The 20466-nt window shown below is 45.8% G+C and overlaps 1 protein-coding gene across 1 annotated transcript in view; it reads left to right on the top strand.

Moving 5' to 3' along the window:
* The window catches only part of Alk (ALK receptor tyrosine kinase), a 716172-nt gene that overhangs the window by 514409 nt on the left and 181297 nt on the right, over positions 1-20466 (top strand). Inside the window, exon 5 of the mRNA XM_006990698.4 lies at positions 16882-17009. Coding sequence (XP_006990760.1) covers positions 16882-17009 — 128 coding nt within the window. The remainder of the gene's footprint in view (positions 1-16881; positions 17010-20466) is intronic.

The following is a 20466-nucleotide window of genomic DNA, read 5'->3' as shown; positions in this document are numbered from 1 at the left end:
TACTGGGGTCAACACTGGAAGATCAGAGAAGCAGAACCAGCCACAGCCACCTCAGCTCACCATTTCCTCAGCTGCTCCTGTTTCCTCAGACTGGAAGCTTCTGAGTCCTCATATCCGAATGGCTCTCAGCTGAACTGCTGCTAAAAGCCTAAAAGCTTAACCAGGCTAGTTCCTGGTTTTCACGCCTTATGTATCTTTCTGCTCTGTGCCATCACTTCCTGGGATTAAAGGCTCTTGTTACCACACATGGCTGTTTCCAGTGTGGCCTTGAACTCATAGAGATCCAGGCGGATCTTTGCCTCTGGAATGCTAGGATTAAAGGCATGTGTGCCACCATTTTCTGGCCTCCATATCTAGTGGCTGTTCTGTTCTTTGACCCCAGATAAGTTTATTAGGGTGTACAATATTTTGGGGAACACAATATCACCACACCCACAAATAGATAAACAATAACTAAATGTAAAAAATTTTTCAAGTTAAAAAAAAAAGAAGTTGGACTTGATGACTCACATCTAATCCCAGCACTAGAAATCTGAAGCAGGAGAATTGCTCTGAGTTTGAGGGTACAAAGTGAATTCCAGGCCAGTCTAGACTACCGAGAGACACCGTTTCAAAAAAAAAAAAAAATCAAAGTCATGAGCTGATCAGGATGGGGAATGAGATGGGCACAGAATGCTGACAGAGACATTGGTTTGACAGACTTTCCCTCACTATTCTGATGGACGTGTCCTTGACAAATTGAACACTTTTATGCAAAGAGGCAGAGTGCCTGAGCCTGTCCATTTGGAAGGAATCGCTAACAAAAGCATCAGAGAACTCTTGGCTTTGGGCTCTCGGTGGATTTGGTGTCTCACTGAGGTGGGAGCAGAAACAGCATCTAACGGTTGATCGGTACCTTCTGCATTGCAGGCTCAGGGGTGGACGCTGTCTGCCCAGCATCACATTTCATTGGAGGCACAGTCTGCTGGGAACCCATGGCTGTCAGGAGAGCTATCCTACGATGACAGAATCATACTGTAGAAACCACAACAGTTAAATGTTTCGGCAGGAGGTGTCATAGTCCTGCACTCGGGGTCAAAATTACCAGCTGCTGTGAACCGTACACCGCAGGAACAATAACATCCAGCTTGGTAGCTGTTGATATGAAAACGATTGGAGGACACTGTAGAGAGGGGCAGAGAGGAGAGTGGTTCTAAAGGCTCCCATGTGAAATAAAGCGATGGCGGGTTGAAGCCACCAAGCACTATAATGCTGTAAGAGCCTGCAGGTACAGAGTCCAAATCCCAGAGAGAAATGGCCTGAGCATTTTCTGCACTGGTCAGGCCATCATCCCAGCATCCAGGAGCTGCAAGAATTCATCTAGCTAGATTTTTTGCCATGAAATTTTAAAGGGGAAGAGGTAAAAATATACCCAGAGGAGAATGGCTATACCTAAACAAGAACTAAAATATAGATGTCCAAAACAATAGCAACATGTTATCCTTCACGCTTTTTAATGCACTCTCCTGGCCATCCATCCCTGTCAGCCTTCCCTAGGCATGTATCATTGATACGATAGTGGTACCAGGAGGGAAGAGATGGAGATGACTTGTCCCAAGTCACCTACCCAATGAGGGAGTTGGCTTTTGAGCTCAGATTTTTCCCTTAGACCATACTGCTTCTCCACGCATGAATGTCAGTTCACAGCAAGACATGAACTCAGAGAGCTCAAGTCCCTGAAGAGGCTGTGACCTCCAGAAGTGCAGAAGATGCCATGGGCCCAAAGAATCGCTAGCCACCGACTGTGAGTCCCTCACCCAGGACCCTGCTCCTTACAGACTGTCCTCCACATATCAGGCACAGACTCTGCCTCTGGATTTTTGGCAGAGCTTGGGCGAGAGTTCACTGGGGAATAATTCAGCCAGCTTGTCGCTCTGTCTCCACCCGCCAGGTCCACCTGTCCTTCCCTCACTGGTCTCTTGTGGAGGGAGTGGTGTAACAACACAACCTGATGCTGACCTGTACTGCCCCCATCACCCCGTCCCTCCCAGCTGCTGCCTCACTCAGAAACAATACCCTGATTATCATTCATTATTTCTTCTTCTTAGCATTAAAGCCCTTTTAATATGGCACTGAAGACCATTGGGGAGTTTTAAATTTCATGTCAGACAAGGATTTATGGGCCAGTTCTGAAATTTTACCTCTGGGCTCAATAATTGCCATTCCCTTTTAATCGCTCTCTTAGACACCTCAGTTAAAAGACTTCAATTATTTCTACACTGAGGGCCTCTTGGGACATGGCCAGTCTGAACACTCAACTTGCGTCACCTCCACCTGGAGACCAGCATGGAAGCTGTAGCCATGTAGGTAAAGGACACCAGGTCTGCCCCGCAGTCCTTCCTAGGAGACCTAGATACTCAGAAAGAGTTTGTCTTCTCTGGAAGTTGTGTTTAGAGAACGTGCCTCCATCCACCTCCACTCTCCCAGCCTTTTAAAGGAAGCAAGAAACAGGTGGAGTAAGATGCATGTGTCCACCATGCTTGGTTTTTGTTTTTGTTGTTTTTTTAAGCTGTACAGTTCTGTGAGCGTGCAAATGCATACAGGAAATCCTTCCATGGAAAACAAGAAAGGAACAGGATGCTAGGGGCTGGCGGTGGGAAGAGAGAGGTATTTTGCTGAGCCCTAAAGAGGACTGTGATGCCTTGAGAAAAAGAGAAAGCAGGTACTGGCTGAGGGAGCTATGGGATGTTGGAAAGGGATTTCATACCAACACAAGAACCAAGGACAGAGAGAGGACACAGACGTAGCAACAGCTTGCCAGGGGTCACCTTGCCATGGAGGAGCAAAGAGCAAGCTGTTGCTTCGCTCCCCAAAGAGCAGCACATCAAGGTGCCTAGAAAGCAGCTCAGGAAGGATGCCGGGATGGGAGTAGCTGGTAAGACCACCGCTGAGATGCTGAGATGCGTTGAGTGCTTTGTATCTGGCGGCAGCAATTTGTATACCAGAAATGTGTAGATCTGCATATAGAGTCACTCATGACAGGGAAGGTTTCAGTGTAGGCCCCAGACATCTGCTTCTGTTGGGAGACAGTGGGCTGGGTGAGGGACAGAGATCAGGACGCAGAAAAGAGGACGTCACTAAAGAGACTAAGAGGTGAAAGGGAAAAACCAAGTGTCGGAGGGTGTATCCCACCACTGGGTAGGGATAGCCAAGAGAGAATGCCACCCTGGGTGAGGAAGTGTCCTAGGTCATCAGTCAGAGCCCTCCACAGTGACATGTGGAATCTCCTGCTCTGGCAGGCACTGCCTACTGAAAAACCAGACTTCATGTACTGAACCAAAACAGAGATGGTCGGCCTCTCCCAAGAATGTGGGTCCTCTGGCAATGGGCTAGGCTAGGGCAGCTTCAAATGGAACGCAGTTGCCCCAGGGCACACAAAATGAATTACTGGGGCACCACTAACATGGCTTCGTACATTTCTTATTACAAGATATTACATTTTGCTATTTGCCACCACAGTGATAGGGGTACATGAGCATACTGATTCAAACTCCACCCTGCTCTTCATACCCCCATCTACAGCTTCCTTATTTCCCTACTAAGAGCCAGCTCTGGACACCGGAAACACCCATGCTGTACTTTTCTATTAGGGGTTGTGAGCCTGGCCTTTAACAGCTAAGCCATCTCTCCAGCCCTCCATGCTGTCCTTTCGCCAACACCACAGACATCATGGCAACCTCATCCTGGGGGGGGGGGGACAATTATTATTGACTCCTTGGTAGTTTCTGCTTAGGTTGCTCTCCACAATGCTACATTGCAGGTCCAGTGATGGCGGCGGTGGCGACAGCTATAAACAGTGAGCACCCACACAGCCCCTTCCTCTCACAGTCTGCATCCATCTTGTAGGAAACAAGCAGAGGGAGATGGGATGCCCCAAGCTGAAGGACTGACCCCGTCAAAACCCAGAAGCCAGCCCCTACTGGAAAACGGCAAGTTCTGGTTTCCAAGGTCAGGTCCGGGGTCAAAGGATTCTGAATGTTCAGGGATGTCTTCCTGTAAATAGTCCAAGTCCTCCTGGACTCAGAGGACAGAAGGCAGAGCTGGAGCTGGGGCTGAGCATTCCCGCCCAACCCAGGCCAGCTCAGACCTTCCCCCATGTACCTCTGCTTCTAGTACAGGCTCCATGGTCTCCCATGGTCTCCCATGGTCTCCCATGGTCTTCCATGGTCTTCCATGTTCTCCCATGGAGCTTATATTAGTCTCAGGTCATGTTTTGAGTTGATCCAAAGTCAAATGAAACTTGGCAGAGTCCGTTCCAGCCCAGAAATTGGTTCCCAGGCAAAATGCAGTCTCAAGGCTTCTCAGGCAGTTGTTTGCTGTGCTACAGAAAGCTCCCACTTGGCTAACACACTTGGCTAACAGACTAGATGCCTGAAGCCCAAACTCCACTAGTTGCTTCAGGCATAGCTTAAAGGTGTGGGCTCCTGTGCAAGCCTAGGAGGCCAGTGATGCCTACGTGTAGTGGCTAAGTTTGACTGTCACCTTAGCAGGCTCTAAAATCAGAAAGGGACAAGTCTCTGGGCATTGCTGTGAGAGATTATTGAGCCTGAGGTTCATTGAGGTGGGAAAACCCATCCTAAATGCAGACAGACAGGGTCATTCTAAGGTTCTAAGGGCTGGGATCTTGGACTGACATGGCTAAGCCCTACCTACCATTCTGCACGATCTGCTTCCTGCCTGTGGACACAATGGGACCAGATGCCTCATTCATTTCCCTTGACTTTTCCAACCACCATGGACCATATCCTGGACCTGTGAGCCAAAAATCATCCTTTTCTTACCTCTGTCGTTTTCCTCTCAGCAAGGAGAGGGGTAACTAATATGCTAGGTCTTTATCAAGGACTTCCTGGTGTCCTTATACACAGGAGCCGCCCTGTAGGTGACGGTGATACTATTCACCTGAGAGGCAGCAGCGAACACATAGGAAAACACAGAGTGCTTAGAGTGTATTAGTTCCTTTTCTGTTGCTGTGGGATTAAACCGCCATAACCAAAAGCAACCTATAGAAAGAAGGGCTTGCTTTTGGCTTATGGTTCCAGAGAGGGTGTCCATAACTCTAACGGTAGAACGGCTTTGAGGCTTCAATCAGTATTGGGGGCACAGGGGCACAATTCAACAAATGGCACCATCTTTCCTGCCCTCTCTAATGAAACCAAGAGAAGTCCAGCGGTTATTACAAATGTCACCACCTTCAAGAAGCATTTCCAAGACTTCCAGGCGGAATTGGGCACCTCTTGCCACGCTTCCTTCTAATGGTTGCCTGGTCCACCCCAGGAACTGTATTCCTACCATGACATCAAGGCGAGCCTTGGTAAGTGGAGATCAATTCAGTAGGCAAAGAAGTAGAAAGGGGACTTTAGATACAGAGAACGACACTCGGCAACAAGGACAGCAATGCCAAGTGCAGGAAGCAATGGTCAGCTCCCGTTATGTCTGAATCTCAAGACCATTCCAGACCCTGGTCGCAAAATGGCTACAGAGCGGAGGTTCTTGTAGCCCTGGGACTCAGTCTTTGAGAACCAGCTCATTGTTCCACGGAACTGGGCTACTAAGAGGATTAGACATGGTGATCGCCAAAACTCAGGCCAGCCTTTTCAGCTCTCAACCCTGCTATGACATCACTGTCCATGATACTTAACTTCTGTTCTGGGTAGTAGACCTTGTGACATCCTCTGCACCAAGGAGCTCAAGTCCCCTTGTGTTCATCACATCCACTGTCATTGGCCTACCCATTCCTGGATGACCACCCCAACAAAGGTCCAGAATGGGCACAGCTTGCAAAATGCCATGTCAATTCGGGTAGTACAAAGTCTGCAGGCTCTTCTTACCTCATGCCCTCAGGCCCCTCTGGCCTTCCATAACTGACCACTGACTCCAGTCCCAGATTTTGCCTGTGGGAACCACAGTTTGTAGCCGGGCCCACCTCCCATGTAAAGTTTCAGTACAGTGGTTTGACTTGGCCAGAGATTTATGACTGACACCCGGAGCCTCTGAGCAAAGGCATCAGCATTTTGTTTGGCTCAGAGACTTGAATTCTTCTTCAGACCAATCAATCTGTTAGCACATCAGATGACATTTAGGCTGCCTCTCTAGGGAGCAGGCTCGGCTTCTGAGTGTTGAGAGAGCATGCAACAATACAATGCTGAGGCTGAGGGTCCTGAGGGAAAGAGCTGTGAGGTGGTGGCCCAGGCTGGCTGTTTCTGCCCTGACCCCACTTAGGACTCAGGTTCAAGCTGGAGGCAGACTGGACTAATGGAGGGAAACTACAGAAATGGCACTTTGTATTTCATGTGTGTATGTCCGTACACATTTTTATTTTTTTATTAAGAAAATGTTTCCATTCATTTTACATACCAATCAAAGATCCTCCTCTTCTCTCCTCCCACCCCCAGCCTCTTTATCTTAACCCACCCCTCACTCCCCCCAAGAAGGCAAGGCCTCCCGTGGGGAGGCACATCCAGTAGAGGCAAGTCCATGCCCCTCCCCCTGCCTCAAAGCTGCATGAAGTGTCCTATCATAGGTAGTGGGCTCCGAAAACCCCCCTCATGCACCAGGGATGGATTCTGATCCTACCGCCAGGGTGCCCCTTAAGCAGATCAGGCCACACAACTGTCTCGCCAGGCAGAGGGACTAGCCCAGTCTCCTGCAGGCTCCACAGCTGTTGATCCAACGTTCATGAGTTCCCACTAGTTTGGTTTGGTCGACTCTGCAGGTTTCCCCATCATGATCTTGGTGCACTTGCTCATAGAATCCCTCTTTTCTCTCTTTGACTGGACTCCTGGAGCTCTGCATGGTGTTGGCTGTAGATCTCTGCATCTGCTTCCATCAGTCACTGGAGAAAAGCTCTGTGATGACAGAGTATTCACCAATCTGGTCACTGGGGTAAGCCAGTTCAGTTCAGGCACCCTCTCCACGATTTCTAGTAGTCCAAGTTGGGGTCATCTTTGGGGATTCCTAGGAACTTCCCTAGCATCCAGTTTCTCTCTATCCCCATCATGTCTCCCTCTATCATGTACAATCCATCCAATTAAAAAAGTGGGCTACAGAACTAAACACAGAATTCTCAAAGGAAGAATCTCAAAAGGCCAAAGACATTTAAGGAATTGTTCAACATCCTTAGTCATCAGGGAAATGCAAGTCAAAATGACTCTGAGATACCACCTTACACCTGTCAGAATGGCTAAGATCAAAAACACTAAAGACAGCTTATGTTGGAGAGGATGTGGAGCAAGGGGAACTCTCCTCCACTGTTGGTGGGAGTGCAAACTTGTACAGCCACTTTGGAAATCAGTATAGCAGTTTCTCAGAAAATTGGGAATCAATTTTCCTCAAGACATAGCTATACCACCCTTGGGCATATGCCCAAGGAATGCTCAATCATACCACAAGGATACATGCTCAACTATATTCATAGTGGAACTTCGTATTTCAATGCTGCCTTCATCCTTTTCCATGAGTCGATGTATATGAAAACAAACCATGAGAACCAGAACTGGACTGGCTTGAAAGAAAAGGTTGTATTTGAAAAGAACAAAAGGAGTTACACAGCAACTGAGCAACTGGCAGGGAGAGAGAGAGAATAAGGAACCAAATTAATGTCCCCGCTGGCCACAGCTGGGTAGCATGCCTGCAACACCTTAGAAAAGGAATTCGAAAAGCAAAAGGAAGCTCATACCTGACTCATAATCAGAGAAAATCTACCATCCACCCTGCCAGAAAGACTGCCTTTCATATTTGTAGAGTGGGAAACCTTGATGAGTCCCACAGTGCTCTTCTAGGATTCTCCATCCTTGCTGAGATACCAGTGCAGAACAAACCCATTCTCCTCTGAAATCCACTGCCTCAAATCCAGCTGAGACCCACCAGGTCCTGCAGCCCCCACCCCACCCCATGGGGGCATCAACAGAAGGTGAAGGACCTGAAGGATATGGGCTTGCTTGAAACCTGACCCCACATCCAGAGGAAGAAGGGCTTCAGGAATCTCAGGCCCAATGTTCTCAGTCTGAAATGGTCTGTCACCTGTCTCTCTTGTCTGGGTGATCCTCATCCCTTCAAATGAAGGGAAAACATGCTTCCGAGTCTATTGTGTACTTCTTTTTACAAATCAAGGCATGGGGAAACCTTTCCTAGACTGTGAGATTAGGACCCATAGTTGCTTGGGAGTCAGCTTCCATCCTGAAATGTCTCCCTTTAGTTCACCAGGAACAAATGTGTGCTGATCTACCCACTGTTGGTACAAGGCCACCGCCTCTGCTTCCAGTGTTGTCTGTGACCAGAGCTCCATATTGTCTCTCATATCAGTCACACTCAGTCCTCCCTCTGTGGTGCTCAGTCTCAGCTTATCAAAAGAAGAAATCGTTTCAGAATGCGTTTGAAGGTCACTGGATTTGAAGGACCCCACACACACACACACAATCTTTCCTGTTGCCCTACTCAGACCTAATTTGACAGCAATATTTGTAGTGACTTAGCCAGTCTTTCCAGAGTTTTCTTCTGTCTGTTGCATCAGCGTAATGAGTTCACCTGCATGAACAAGTTTGAACAGGTCTGGATGGATATAAGTGATGCTCAGTGAGTGTATGACTCGGGTGGGTGATGGGAGCAGAGATGAGAGGTCTAGGTACTGAGAACAAGTTGAACATTAGTGACCATGTGTAGCCTTTCAGGGGCATAGGGTGTTTTGCTGAATGCAGAAGTGGTGTGCACTAGTTCAGCAGGCAAATTGGTCACATGGAAACCAATGAAGAATACTTTCAAGTTTCCCTTCCAATTGCAACTGAGAAATTCAAGCACAGAGAGGTCAGGTGGCTGGCCGGAGGTCCTGTGGCCAGTAAGAAGCAGAAATGAGATTATGAATCAGAAAATCTGGCTTCAAAGTTTCTGTTCTTAAGCAATACATTTTCTTTAAAGGAAGTTAGGGAATGGGAAGAGTAAGAGGGAAGAAAAATGGGAAATAAAGAAATAGGGTAGGAGAAGAAAAGAAGGGAGGAAAGGAAAGAGGGAGAAAGAAGAGAAGGAGAGAGAAAGAAGAGGAAGAAGGGGAGAGGGAAGGAGGTGAAGAGGGAGGAGTGGAGGGGAGGAGGGAGAAAAAGATAATTAAAAGAAGCTAAAGTTAAGCCAAGGTAAGAATCGAAAGGGGCTGGCGTGTAGCTCAGTGGGGGAGCCCGGGTTTACTCCATCACATCTTCAGCATCTCTGATAAAATTAAGCTTCTCGCCAATGCTAAGTCACAGCCAAGGCAACCCGGAGCCAGAGGACATCCACCCTGCCTTGGCATCCTTTCTGTTTGTAGCCCTCTTCTGTAGAGGCTGGGGCCACCGTTAGCTGTAGGCAGCTCTTCCCTGCCTTAGGTCAGTGGGAGTTGGATCCTGACCAAACTAGAAATCTCGTCCTCAGTCCCTATCCAGTACCAAGTCCCAGTCCTCTCCTGAGCATACTTACCTCTGTGTGTGTGTGTGTGTGTGTGTGTGTGTGTGTGTGTGTGTGTGTGTGTTTGTGTGCGCATGCGCGCTCTGTGAATGTGTGCATGTGTACACATATTTCAGGTGCATGTATACATGTACTTATATGTATGGAGGCCAGAGGTCGATTTCATGCATCTTAGTTGCTTTCTATTTTTTTTTTTTTTGAGACAGTGTCTCTCAATTGCTAATTTGGCTCGGCTGCCTACCAGTGAGGTTCAGAGATCCATCAGTCTCCAGTTCCCCTAGCCCTGGCACCGGGGTTACAGATGTACACCACAGCACCTTGCCTCTACCTGGGTGCTGGAGAGCCACACTCAGGTCCTCAGATAAGCACTTGGTCAGCCAAGCTGCCTTGACTCCCTCCTCTACCTTGTAGGACATTGCAAAGGGCAAGCAAATAACAAAGCTAAGGCTGCTGGCGTGAAAGACAGCACGCCACACACATGGCATCGCTACAGAAAACGAGTAAGTAGCGAAGGACTTCACAGTGAAATTTACACTGATTGGGCCGGTTCCTCCTCACATCCCCCCACAAAAGCTCTTTAAATACAGGCTGACTGAAGGGGGAAAATATTAAGTTGTTCTGAATAGTTTTTTTCCTGACTACAAAATTACCACAAAGTACATTTGAAGGAAAATTTGGGAGGGCTGTGTGTATTTCCTGCCGGGTGAGAGGAAGAGCTTCAGCTGGTGTCCTTTTCTCTCATCTTGATCTAGACAAGCTCCCACTGGCTCGGCTCCTTGTTTCTAACACGTCTTCACACCTTCACACCTGAGTTGAACCCTTGTCAAGGGGAGAGTCTGAGCAAAGACACAGGAGAAGAATGTCAGTTGTGTAGCCTGAACGGTGACAGGGTCACACTTCGTAATAATAACAGCCACCGCCCCCACCACAGAGTTCTGCGTGACAAGGACATGGCTACTTGTCTGATTCGTATAACTTCTGTCACCCCCAACCCAACTCATGACTTTGTCTGTCCCAGCGAGAGGGTTCATTACCAGCCAACGGCGTGGCTGTCAGGGACAGTACAGAATGTGAAGATGATCGTGTCTTAAATCTTCACTTCCCCAGCCTTGTTTTCCAGGGCTAGAAATTGAAATAAAGATCTGGGTAGACTGTTCTAACCTCAAGGAGTTTAGAAGGGCAGAATAAGATGATGTTCTTCAAGCCGCTCTATGCGTCAAGCTCCAGCTCTAAGCAGAGCCTAGATTGACTTTCAGTGAATGTTAAGGGCATTGTTTGTCTTTGTACCAGTGCTGCTATTGTGACTAGTGTTGTTGTTGCAAGGTAATGATTCTATTGACTTGACCTGGGAGGTAGAGAGTACTAGTGTATCAGATGAGATTTTTCTTTTCCTCTTTGAGAACTTGAACACCCCCACGTCTTGAATGTATAATTCTCTGATTGCTTCTTATTGGTTCTTGGCAAATGCAGCTACCTGGAGCTACTTGATGAACCATGTGGTTTTATGTTCTACCCCCTCTCTACATGGCTCTACTCCCCCAACCTCCATTCTTTGGTGGCTCCTCATAAAAAAGGCATCATCATCACTTGGACAGAGACAATGGTTATCGCTAGTGAGTGAACATGAATTTTTAGATTCACTCAGCTCCACTACCACATAAATTTTGCCCAAGAATGTCACAATATTGTCAGATTTAATAGAAATACATTCACTTGTTTCTCCTCTCCTTTAGCAAATATTGGCTGAGCATCCACATTACATAAGACACAATGGTGAGGGATCCATCATCTTGCCATTAATAAGGTAGGGAAGCGAGACACATGGATCATCTTCCCTGTGGAGTTCAATAAAAAATAAACATTCCCTCTCACCAGAATGGACAACTGTGTATTCAGAGCATATACTCCCTATTCAGCTTCTGCCCAGGTATTCATGCCAGTCTGCATTGCCCATTCCCCAATTCCTGCCTCGCTTTCACAACCCAACCTCAAGAGATACCTATGCTGATCAGCCAGTCTGGGCTATCACTTTGCCTGCCATGTAACATCTAGTCCCTGGATACCATTCACTTAGCTCTGATGCTCTGTCACTCATTATAAACTTTGGTATATATATTTTTTCTATAAGCTATTCAACTGTAATATAAATACTCTCAGCAGCCCCACAATATCAAAAAACTTTGGTATGTCACACTGCACCTAAAGAATGAGTGGGTACCTGAACAACTTGTACTGTGAGGTAGGAAGCAAGTATCTTTTTCCAGGCTGCGGGAATCCACAAAGATGAAACAGAGGTTTATTGGAAACGTGGGGGCCTTTTCCCAGTTCTTAGTCAAAGGCTGATATATCTTCTTGAAGGGCTGTTCCAACATCATTTCTTAGAGTTGTGTTTGTCTTATGAAGACCCACTTGTGTTTTTCTTTATTTAGATAAATACAGGGCATGGTGGCACATACCTTTAAACCCGGCACTCAGGAGGCAGAGACAGGCAGATCTATGTGAGTTCTAGGCCAGAATGATCTACAGAGTGAGTTGCAGGACAGCCAAGGCTGTTACACAGAGAAATACTGTCTTGAAAAACAAGAGAAAACAAAACAAGAAAAGAAAAGAGAAATACAGTGGCTGTGAATTTGGAAATCCCAAGTGCTATTCTTGCTCTCTTTTATCTACCATCCTTGCAACCTTGAAATTGAACTGCAAGCGTTTACCTGGGCCAGTATGACTCCATAAAGAAAGCTGTGGTCTTCTTTAAGAATAAATCCCTTGTTGAGGCCCTACTGTGTGATAAGAACTCACCTTGTTAGTTTGCCTAAGTCTTTCTCACAGATGTTCAACATAACCTCACAAGCCAGGCATTATGCCAGGTACTTGGGGTGGATGGGTTGGTTGGTTGGTTGGTTGGTTGGTTGGTTGGTTGGTTGAGATGGGGTATTGCTAAATATCCCAGGATGACCCTGAATTTGTTGGATGACCTCTATCTTAAAAATTAGGAAAGTGAAACCCCTAGAAGTTAAATCAATAAGGTGGTCTAGCTAATAGCCTGTGGAGCAGAGAACTGAGTCTGGGCCCCACCTCCCACATTGCAGCAGTCAAAACCATCTCAGAAAAGCATTCCCTGTGAATGGTTTGTCTGAGGAGTTGAGAGTTCCCTCCTACAAGGCATCGTATACCCTCTTATGTTGGTATCATGCATGCCAGGACACTGCACAAACACAAAGAAAAACACATTCTGTCTTGTCAACACCATCCATGGCCCTCACATGCCATAAAATGTCCCTCCATTCAAGGCTTCAAATAAGTTGGTGTCTTCATGCTCTTGAGTCATGGCTGCCCAACAGCAGCTTGCCCAACAGCAGATGTTGCCAGAGAGTTTCCTTTAAGTAGGGACTACCCTAGTTGAGAAATTCTTTTCATTTCTGTATCAGATCTTCTTCGTATTTCTCTATGGATTTCTCATCCCACTGCCTGTCCAGTGTCTGGTCTTAAAAAGCCATGCCAGTGATCCCTCTAGCAATGCGCAGTACATACACCCTTCTCTGTCTCTGTGATTTTAGCGATGAAGATTCAATTGACTGGGCAGACCGATCCATGGGCTATGTTGTCTCTGGTCCTCAGGACCCAGGAGCAGTACTGGGTTTTATTTGTGGCTAATTCAATGTATGACCTTGAACATATCTCCATTTCTCTGCAAGAGCAAGACAGAGCCTCTTTGCGTAACTAGATCTGTGACTGGAGACAGATCACTCTTCTCCAAACTAACTCTATGGGATATTATTTGTGAATTGCAGCTTCCAGGGTTTTCATAAAATGTCATGTCACCAGGCGTCCTGTGAAACATTAGAGATGTGTAAACATCAGTCAATTAAGGCCCATCGAGAACTTGCATCTCAATGGCTGCATTTTGCTAATGAAGAAACTTACACCCAAGAAGGTGTGGAAAAGTGTCCAAGTCCAAGCAAGTCCCAAACCAGAAGCAAACACTTCTTCCCTCAGGTTAGAAATAGACCTTGGTATTCATAAACCAACCCTCCTGGCTTTTTTTGCTTGTTTATTTGTTTGGTTGACTTAGAGGGTCTTTGATAGCCTCTAATTTATTCATCATGCTGCAGTCACTAAGCAAAAGTGGGTGGTCAGGGTTTTCCTCAAAAAAAAAAAAAGTCATGCAAATTGGAGACATTTTCTCTGCTTGAGAATAAAATTGGTGGAAAAACATGCCAAATTTATACATTTTCAGAAAAGTGTCTCATTCAAAGTCATCAGGCAAATGAGAGGCAGAGGCAGGATGGGGAACTGGAGAGTTCCAGGGAGACATGTGGAAGATAATGGATGGTGACAGGCTGTCCAGGCAATCTGTCTGGCTTCCTAAGGTCCAGGTGGACGCCCACCCTGTCAGATTGATTGATTGTAGTGCCCGTCCTAGAATGTCACCAATCCCCAGCACATGGATACAGTTGCACATCTGTTTCCAGAAGGTTCTAGGTCAGAATACAACCTTTTCCCCTTTCAGCATAAATTGAGTTGCCAACAGTCAAAACATGGAAAGTGGGGCCCTAATGAGCCGGTTTTGTGACCACTGGGAGGTAAGCGAAGGAGACGGAAGCTGGGAGAGAAGAGAACTCAGATCTGTTTTTCGCTGGGCTTTGGGACTGTCTCTTGAACAAATTTGACCCTAGGTACGAGCTTGCCCTTTCCCAGTCCCAGCTTCCCTGGATATAAAATACATGTTTGGCAACTGCTCTGAAAGTTATTAAAGTTGTAGCAGTAAACTATGAAAGGCCAGAGAATTTCAAGCAAAAGTTATTGCATCGGTAACTCAGAAACTAATCCCTAAAACTCCTGACATGTTTATCCCGAGGGCGAGCACCAATCCAGAAATGGAAATCACTATCAAGGGCCACTGTGTACCTGGAATTAAAATCCATCATTCCTCGGAGTGCAGAGCTGAGATTTGGGCAGAATAGGAGAATACTTACACCTTTCAAGACCATCTTTCCTTAAAACCATAGTCCTTTATGCTTCAGAAGAACACGGTGGATTCTGTGTTCTCTGCTTACTCGTTTTTCTTTTCCTTAAGAACCCCTCGTTACATTTTTCCTTTCAAATATTTCTTTCTTTGACAGTTCCACATTTAAACTGAAAAGCTTCCTTTTTCTTATTCAATTGCACTGGTTTTATTTGGGATGGAAACCCTGCTGGGTACCGTAACAGAGAACAAGCTTTACAGCGGCAATAATCCCTTCTACAGCATCTATTGTGGGGAAACTTAATACACTTTTATTAAATGGCTGAAGACTTGACTCTAGCGATCTGAATTAACTACAGAAAAGCATAGAGACGGAACAAAAGTTCTCACTTCGTTCAACAGACATCCACTTCATGCCCCACAACCCCGCCTAGCAGGGACCCAAGACAGAAAACTGCCACTTGGGAGACACCTTTGAGAAGCGTCAATACTGCCTTAAGCAATACCGTTTTCACCAAAAGTGAACCAAGGCAGGGCTGGGGAAGTGTCTCAGTTGGCAAAATGCCTTCCAAGGGAGAACAAGGGCCTGGCTTTGGATAAAAGGTCAGTGTGGCATCTGTGTGCAAAGGCAATGCTGTGAAGCAGGGACAGGCAGATCCCCAGAGCCCCCTGACCTGCCAGTCTAGCCAAAATGCCCAAGTCTAGGTTCAAAGAGGTGGAACTGTCTTACAAACTGAGGTGGAACATGATTAAGGAAGATGCCCAGTGTCAACTTCTGACCTACACACACACACCTACATGCATACACACACACACACACACACACACACACACACACACACACACACACACACGTAAAAGAAAAAGCAAACATGGGAAAGAAGGAACAGGAAAGGCTGTTAGTAAGAAAATGCAGAAATGGACCATCAGCCTCATTGCGGTAAATGGGAGTACACTTCAGAGTTTAAAAAAACACGTACTTTGACCCTGATTGTAGTAATTTATACAGATAGCTTTGGCCCAATCGTGACAGAGAAGAAAGCAGAAGCAATGTCCAAGTTGTTAAGAACACAATCCGTGAATGAGAACCTCATCGGTGTTTATCACCTCCAGACAGGCATTGAGTGGGAATGTGCAGTCACAGACAGGCACATGTAGGGTAGTGCCACTGTGTACAATCACAGCTGAGGCTGTACGCCGACCTGGTGACTATGGCTGTCTCCAGGCAACGGATGCCTTGAGTTATTTGAATTTTTGGGATTACTGGAGACTTAATTTGATTCATTTTTACTATTTTTACAGTAAGCATCACTGTACAGTTTGGTGTGAGGGATTAAAATTTTTCAAACAAAAATTTAGTCCCCCCCCCACACACAGACACATTCAATATCCCTTGCTTTTTATATTACCATACTTAAGCCCAACCTAGTAGTGAGAAAATATAGAATATTGTAATGATCTCGTGGTATATACCCAAGTCAAAAATCTCTAATTCTTTATGCTTTAATTTATCAAATGATGTTCTTTCAGTGTGAGCAATTTATAATGTGCTAATTATACCTCAATGTAATTGTTTTTAAAGAAAGAACAAAATAATCCAGATAAGTTCTATTCCTCACAGACTATTATTTAAATATGCAATTATAAATAAATACATGCTCTCCTTCTCTCTCTCTCACTCTCTGTCATATATAGATATATGTATGTATAGTGTGATATATATCTGAGTCACTGTTGAAAAGGAAATTGGATGTTCCAATAAGTGACAGGAGGCTATCCCGAGAGGTTAATAGCCTGAGCATGGTGTAAGAATGTTCCTTTAGCTAATCCTCTGCTCTCTGGCAGGGTCAGCATCTGAGATCACAGATGGATACAGAGCTCACCATCTAACCTGCTTCCATATTCTTCTGTTTGCACTGTTTCTCGGAGTCCATGTCAATCTTAGATACCTTCTACCCCAAAGTACATGCTTCAGTGCACTTTAATTTTACAGCCATAAATAAATAGTTCTCACTAGCTTCCCTTAAGTAACTACACAGCAAACCTGGGGATGATGAGATTTTGGGCATGCCAAAACCAAGTATTGTTTCAAAGAAATAATTCTGAACAGATTGGTAAACTTTTCCTGCTGCCAGGATATCTCACGGATGAATGTCCTTCCTCTATGAGACTAGCTACAGAACTACTTCAAAGATTTGCAATTGTCTAGAAATGCCACTGTCTACAGTAAATTTGAGAATGGGGTTTCTGAGTTCACTGGACAGGAATGAAACAGATGTTTACATGTTGAGGGTCATTGTCCTCAGTACCATTTGTGGGTCCATCTCTTAGTACCCAAGAAGAATGGGATACCTGAACTCACTGCAGAGAAGTGACCCTCTCTGCAGGTTAGGCTGGTTTCTCATCACTGTCTTCCTCTGCTTTCCTCCTCTGCCTTCCAATGCATCCAGCTGGACTGTGCTGCATGGAAGAATCGGACGTCCAGAGAACCCATTTCGAGTGGCCCTAGAATACATCTCCAGTGGAAACCACAGCTTGTCTGCAGTGGACTTCTTTGCCCTGAAGAACTGCAGTGAAGGTACATGAATCTATCTTTCTTTCTCTCTCTCTCCTCTACAGCCTGTCTTGAATGCTTCAATAATTGTATTTAGCTTGAATCCAAAGTCTGCAGTGATTAGGAGTTGATTCTGAGCATTAGCAAGTGTGCCCTAGCCCAGGCGATCAATTGTCAAAGAACTCCAGAATAAAGTTGTAGCTACTTATCTTAAAATTTTATCAAATGGGCTGGAGAGATGGCTCTGAGGTTAAGAGCACTGACTGTCCTCCCAGAGGTCCTGAAGACCTCCCCTTTGCAGGGTTTAATTCCCAGCAACCACATGGTGGCTCACAACCATCTGTAATGAGATCTGGTGCCCTCTTCTGGCCTGCAGGCATATATGCAGGCAGAACACTGTATACATAATAAATAAATAAATCTTAAAAAAAAAAAACAACTTTATCCAATGGAATACAGCCTTTCTTAGATAATATGCTAGCTTAACTTCTATGGTGACAAATGCTTCCCCCTACTTAATAATATTTTCTTATAAGAAATGTAAATGGACACCAAGGAAACAGAATAGTACATGAATCCCCATCTAGCAGCCTTAGCCCAACTTAGCAGTTGGCAACAGTCTGTCCTTTTGTTTTATCTACATCTCTATCCACCTCCTGCCCTCCTGATAACTTAATGGTAATCACTATTTGGCTTTTTCTGGAGGTAAAATTCAGAAGTGATTTTATTGGTTTTTGTCTGGGCTCTTGTTAACAGACAACACGGGAAATGGTTAGATGTGGAAATTTATCTTATTTTTGTGCAAGCCCAGTGGGCATGGCCCACTGTGTCATTGAATTTCTTTTGCTCAGACGCCACATTGTGACTTTACCTCAAGGTAAGCTTTTATTCTTTTTTCCTTTTTACCTTGGCGTCCAGGAAACCGAACCAAATGCAATACTCCATCGCAGCATTCAAATCTTTGTAGGCTTGTGATGAGCTTTTCTTCTCCCCCTTACAGGGTTTGAGTCTCCTAGCCTGGTTTTCAACATCCTGTTTTGTATGCGTGTTTCATTAAACATTGTTTCAAGTCTGAATGCAAAACAGACTAACACAAACTGTCAGTAGATATGTGAGGCTGAGCTCCCCTTGGCTCATCAGAAGGGCCCCTGTCTACCGGAAGCATCTTTTACTCCTTCCCAGATGTACAGAGTAGAGGCCGGTTTCAGGGAGGAGTCGCTTTCATTGCTGCTAGGATGCTCCTGTTCCTGCTTCTGCTCAGAGGTCCACGGAAGGGCACTCTCGAGCAGGGATGCTGTGACCTGAGCATCCTAAGAATGAAGCATGGAAAGCAGCCTGTGTGGTACTTCTAGACCTTAATTCTCAATTTATAATATTTGTGAGCATGCATGAAGGCTCTGAGGGTCATCGGCTGTGGATAAAGGCCTGGGTTGGAAGCTTGTGCTCTTAGTTGTGAGGTGGGACAGTGTCTCTCTACTCCTTCTGTTGGTTGAGGTGATTCTCCATTCCTCGATGGCCTTGCAAGAACATTCACAAGTGAATTTTTGTGTTGGTCTTGTTTTAGTCAAAACTGAGTTCTCTGTGGGGCAAAGAAAACTCATCATGATGTGAAAGACTGAACTGGTTGTAGTGGAAAAGGGTGGTTAACCTGTGCTGTGAGGTAGTGCCTGAGGAGCATGTGGTTTGGGACTGAGCCAGGAGTGTGCGTGAATGTTTCCACATTCTTGAACTTAAGGATCTGTGAAGGTCTCTGGACACCATCAAGCTTCGCAGATGTTAAGGGTCTGTTTCATCCAAAAGGCACCCTCAGTTGAAAGTAACCAGTTAATGAAACTGCCACACAGAAAAGACCTAAGTTTACACAAATGGCATAATCCCATTTGAAAAAAAAGATCATCAGGAAAGAAAACAATTGAGCACAAAGGCCCTGATATCAGGCCCAGCACAGAACACTGCCAGCCTGCCTGGCTCTGCAAAGACTCTTTGCATTTTCAAATGAAGAATTTCAGCTGAGTTACACGGATGTTTCGTCCCTTGCTTTGCAAGCCCCTCTCCCCTAGAGAATGCCTCCCCCGGGGCTTGTGTTACGTGGCAGTGAATCTGTTGCAGAGCTTAAGCTTGTTCCTTGTCTGTTTCTCCATCCTTGCAAAACCAAAGGACCTCACCTCCTTCAGTGATTTTTTTCCATGACTCAGAAAATTACCTCTGCAGGGTACCCTCTTCTGCCTCTTCCTGGTCAGGAAACCTGGGGAGGTCCTTACAGTCCAGCTACCTCCCTGTCTCTAGGCCCGGAGGCTCCAAGTCCAAGGACAACATGGTCTTCATGGGGAAACAGTTGATCTGTGCACCCCTCCCCCTTTTTCTACCCAGAATGCATTAGCTACCAATGCGCGTGGAGGGTCTGCTGTGGGCATGTGAGAAAATACATCAGAGAACAGTGGTGTTAGAATGTTCTGAGCAGGCCGGAGAGATGGCTCAGCCATTAAAGGCTAGGCTCACAAGCAAAAATATAAGAACGTTCTAAGCACTTCCATCCCTCATCCCATAATGGAGCAAGTTCAGATGATGTAGACAAGTTCCCAACATAAGAAGCATCCCACAACTGCATTCATGTGTTTAAAATTCAAGGGGATTTAGCAGGATGCTTCGGTACATACTTGAGGCCTGTGTGTTATAGACCAGTGCCTGTGTTTTCTGGGGTCATGGCTTTGGTTAGGTCATGATGGAGAGGAGGAGAAAAATAATGTCCTTGAGGTGTGGATGGAGCTGGTGACATGCTAGCCAGGGCTCTAGAGGGGTCTGCAAGTTGTCTAGTCTATTACCCAATTGTAACTTGATGACCCCCCCTCATAATGAGGGACAGATAAAGTTTGAAGGAAAACACAGCTAAATAACTCTACACCTCTTCCTTGGCCCCAGTGAGCAAGAGCATTGTTTTAGCTCATCTGGAGAAAACTAACAGGAGATGCTGGGCACAGTTCTCCCCGCAAAGGAGACAGCATCTATCTGTGGTGCCTTCAGGAAGACAGATGTACCTATTTCCTCTTTGAATATTGACATCTGTCACAGTGTGTGCACTTAATCGGGGCTCAATTAATGCACGCCAATGTTGACGGGGCACTTAACATATGCCGTGGCTAAGTGTCCACTCCCCTTCGTGTGTACTGTCCCCCACAAGCTTTACAGTAACGATAGAGAGCAGGGACATTTCTTATCTCACAAGCAGGAAAACTGAAAGTCACGGGTGTCTCAAGACCTGCCCAAATCTCTAAAACATAGAGCCAGACTGGATCCAAAGTTGATCTGATCACAAAGCCACTGGCTCATCCTTGACACTCTCTTGCCTTTGTAGACAATGCAGATGCCGGAGTGTGATCTGTTACTTACTGGATGCCGTAGAATTCTCTCAACTCCTTCCTGCTCCTCTGATCCCTACACTAGATTGACCAGAACATTGATCTTACTACCGCCTTGTATTCTA

This window comes from Peromyscus maniculatus, chromosome 22 (genome assembly GCF_049852395.1).
Source record: "Peromyscus maniculatus bairdii isolate BWxNUB_F1_BW_parent chromosome 22, HU_Pman_BW_mat_3.1, whole genome shotgun sequence".
NCBI lineage: Eukaryota > Metazoa > Chordata > Mammalia > Rodentia > Cricetidae > Peromyscus > Peromyscus maniculatus.
The sequence above is the reverse complement of the archived record's forward strand: the minus strand, read 5'-3'. Positions and strand labels throughout refer to the sequence as shown.